The sequence below is a fragment of the Triticum urartu genome, chromosome 6A (genome assembly GCF_056163025.1).
Source record: "Triticum urartu cultivar PI428250 chromosome 6A, HENAU_Tu73, whole genome shotgun sequence".
NCBI lineage: Eukaryota > Viridiplantae > Streptophyta > Magnoliopsida > Poales > Poaceae > Triticum > Triticum urartu.
Window position 1 is genome coordinate 396,029,506 of NC_141878.1, and position 3,617 is coordinate 396,033,122.

Below are 3,617 nucleotides of genomic sequence, written 5' to 3' on the forward strand. Positions count from 1 at the left end.
TTCAGTTTATAGCCATGACTAACGGCCTCACGCCCGTGTGCTGTGCCATCACTGGCTGTGCAGCTGACGTGAACCAAAAAGGTTTTAGGCCGCCGACCTGAAACTGAAACTTTGGTGCCCAGAATCATATACGTCGCCGTCGGAGTAGCGTGCAAATGTAAACAGATCCGACTGAAGAATGGTATGCAGCAAAGCAGGAGTGAAGCAGGCGACAGCAATGGCAAACATCGGCATGCTACCGGCTCAGCCGAGGCGAGCTCGTAAAATAAGCTTGTTTTTAACTCGACCTAGCCAAGTTTGGCAAACGAACAGGCCCCGTGGCCCCGCGCGACAGCGACCGGGCGCCCGAAGTGTCTCGCCTCTCGCGCCCGCCCGCGACACCCGAGCGGAGCCCCCGCCCCTACCATGTGCTGCCTGTCCCTGCCCGCAGACCCCTCAAAGCCCACCCGCGCCCGCGCCCACGCACCCAGCGAGCGAGCACTCAGCAGAAAGCAACGCACCAAATCTTCCAACCCACCCCCCAGTGCCGACCTGAGCGCCGGAGATCTGCGGCGAGCGAGATGAAAGTGGAGGACCAGACGGTTGTGGGAGGAGGAGGAGGAGGGGGGCTCTGGGGGCTGGCCGGCCGGCCGTGCGACACGTGCGCCGTGGACGCCGCGCGGCTCTACTGCCGGTCCGACGGCGCCTACCTCTGCGCCGGGTGCGACGCGCGCGCGCACGGGGCCGGCTCCCGCCACGCGCGCGTCTGGCTCTGCGAGGTCTGCGAGCACGCGCCCGCCGCCGTCACCTGCCGCGCCGACGCCGCCGCGCTCTGCGCAACGTGCGACGCCGACATCCACTCCGCCAACCCGCTCGCCAGCCGGCACGAGCGGCTCCCCGTCACGCCTTTCTTCGGCGGGCTCGCCGACCCGCCCCAGCCCGCCCCCTCCCCGTCCTCCGCCGCCGCGACGCAGGAGGACGCGGACGACGACGGGAGCAACGAGGCCGAGGCGGCCTCCTGGCTTCTTCCCGAGCCTGGCGATAGCCCCGAGGACAGCACCGCCACCTTCTTCGCCGACTCGGACGCGTACCTCGATCTGGACTTCGTCCGGTCCATGGACGGGATCAAGGCCATCGGGGTACCCGTCGCCCCTTCCAAGCTCGACCTCGCCGGCGGCGCTCTCTTCTACCCCGAACACTCCATGAACCAGAGCGTAAGCCTTTCTGACATACTGAAATGGTTTTCTTGACCTGGACGTACGTGGTCTGGTGATAAATAATAGTCTACTACGCCTTTGCAGATGTCAACGTCCGAGGTCGCGGTGGTACCGGACGCGCTGTCAGCCGGCGGGGCCCCCGCGCCGGCGCCGTCGGTGGCGGTTGTGGCGAGCAAGGGGAAGGAGCGGGAGGCCCGGCTGATGCGGTACCGGGAGAAGCGCAAGAACCGGCGGTTCCAGAAGACCATCCGCTACGCGTCCCGCAAGGCGTACGCCGAGACGCGACCGCGCATCAAGGGCCGGTTCGCCAAGCGCACCGCCGAGGACGACGCGCTGGAGCAGGACGGACCGTTCTCGCCCGCCTCGTCGGCGCACCTGGCGTCGGAGGGTGACTACGGCGTCGTGCCGTCGTTCTGAGGAGACCGGCGACGGCGACTCGGCTGTAGTTTTGGCGCGAGCATCCATCCGAGCGCGCGCGCGAGCGGTGGCTCCTGCGACGCGCGATCCGTGTAACATTGAATAATCTGTACAGTTTTGTTCCATGGGATTAGTGCTGTGACCGTGCCGACCTGATGTACACTCACTGTTTTCTTCTCCCGAATCCAGTCTTTGCACCCTGCCTTTGTTCCATCTTCCATGGGAGTAGTATTCAGCAACTGTGACCTTCATTCAATTGGGCGTTGAAGCATCGGTTCATCAGTGCAATGCCGTAGCGGCTAGGCTACGAGGATGAGAAGCATGCTGAAAAGGGCTTCCAAGAAACCCGTGCTCCAAGCGTGGGATTACATATCTTTTTTCACCGGACAGATTTAACAAATGCGGGAGATGCGAATGGAAGCGTGGAACAACTTTCCATGCGAGACGAGGACCGTGAGACCAACTTTGCTGTGGAGAGGGCGGAGAATACGAGATTGGAATCACTGAACGCTGAAGCATGTAATAAAAGGATGTTGCTCAACCCCGAACCACGTGGCCTGATGCTTGGAATCGTGTACGTTGCTGGGGGAGTTGCAAGAGCTCTTCAGCCATGTGGGCTGGCTCAGCTGCTGCCTGCTGCCGCCCGTGTTGGTGATACACTACTGATACAGTCGAGAGAGTTTCACAAGTTCCAACCATTTCCATAGCTGCTACTGCTAGCTGCCACTCCTTGTACCCATCCATGATTGCATGGATCGTGACCAAGTTATACGAGTCATTAGGGCAACTCCAGCGCGATTAATCAAAACGGACACTACTTCCCGTAAAAAAAAACGGACACTACTCTATACGTCCAGAAATAAGGGCATCTCAAAATGTCCAGCCGAAGTGTCCGGACGATGTATCGAATGCGATGCTTCGAAATCCGTAAACCCGACACAGAGTGAGGGCATCTTCAACAACCGCGACCCGCAAAAGTTCCGCGGATAAAAAGATCAGTCCACGGACACAGATATAGGAGGCCGCCATCTAATGTTATCTTTTTCATTTTCTTTTAAATTCCGCATGATTAACTAGCCGCATACATAAAATACAGATGTTCAAATAGCCACATGCAACACTAGTTCAAATATAAAAAAAGAGGTTGAAATATTACTCCCTCCGTTCACTTTTATAAGTAGTTTCAGACAACTGAAAATAAGCTACTTTGCATCTTGTCTAAAATGTCTTCAAGGCCTTATAAAAGTGAACAGAGGGAGTACATCTCAACATTGTTGTCTTCTTTAACCACCCAGAGATGCTCAATCAGATCTTCCTTCAGTTGCTCGTAAGTTGGTTGATACCAAATTTATTGATGCATTTGAATAAACTCTTCAAATGTTACCGGATTATGGTGTGGAAGTTCTATAGGATCTCCCATGTTCTCATATTCTGGAGCTGCAGCAGCATCCTCACCCTCATCATCGGTGATCATGTTGTGCATAATCACACAACATGTCGTTACCTCCCACAAGGTCTCTGGATCCCATTGTTAAGCAGGTCCACGAACAACTGCAAAACGGGTCTGCAAAACTCCAAATGCCTTCTCCACATCATTTTTAGCTGTTTTTTGTCTTTGGGCAAAGTGAGATTTTTTCTGGCCGACTGGGTTAGAGATGGTGCTGACAAAGGTAGCCCACAGAAGATTGATACCGTCAACCAGATAGTAACCAATGTTGTACTCATGTGCATTGACAGTATAGTGGCAAGGAGGAGCATTTCCTTCAACCAGCCTAGCAAACAACGGTGACCACTTCAGCACATTGATGTCCTTGTGAGACCCGGGCGTTGCCAAAGAAAGCGTGTCAAATCCAAAGATCATGTGATGCAACTGACCTTGTAAAGCCTTCTGTCGGTGTCAAAACCGGCAGTTCTGGGTAGGGGGTCCCGAACTATGCGTCTAAGGATCGATGGTAACAGGATACAAGGGACACGATGTTTTACCCAGGTTTGGGCCCTCTTAAT

General features: G+C 55.9%; 1 protein-coding gene across 1 annotated transcript; it reads left to right on the top strand.

The window, feature by feature from the left end:
• The first annotated feature begins 306 nt into the window (after window positions 1-306).
• LOC125513275 (zinc finger protein CONSTANS-LIKE 3-like) lies at window positions 307-1,773 on the top strand. The gene is made up of 2 exons (XM_087528089.1): window positions 307-1,193; window positions 1,281-1,773. The coding sequence occupies exons 1-2, from the start codon at window positions 561-563 to the stop codon at window positions 1,611-1,613; spliced, it is 966 nt and encodes a 321-aa protein (XP_087384215.1). The 5' UTR covers window positions 307-560; the 3' UTR covers window positions 1,614-1,773.
• Window positions 1,774-3,617: the final 1,844 nt, after the last annotated feature.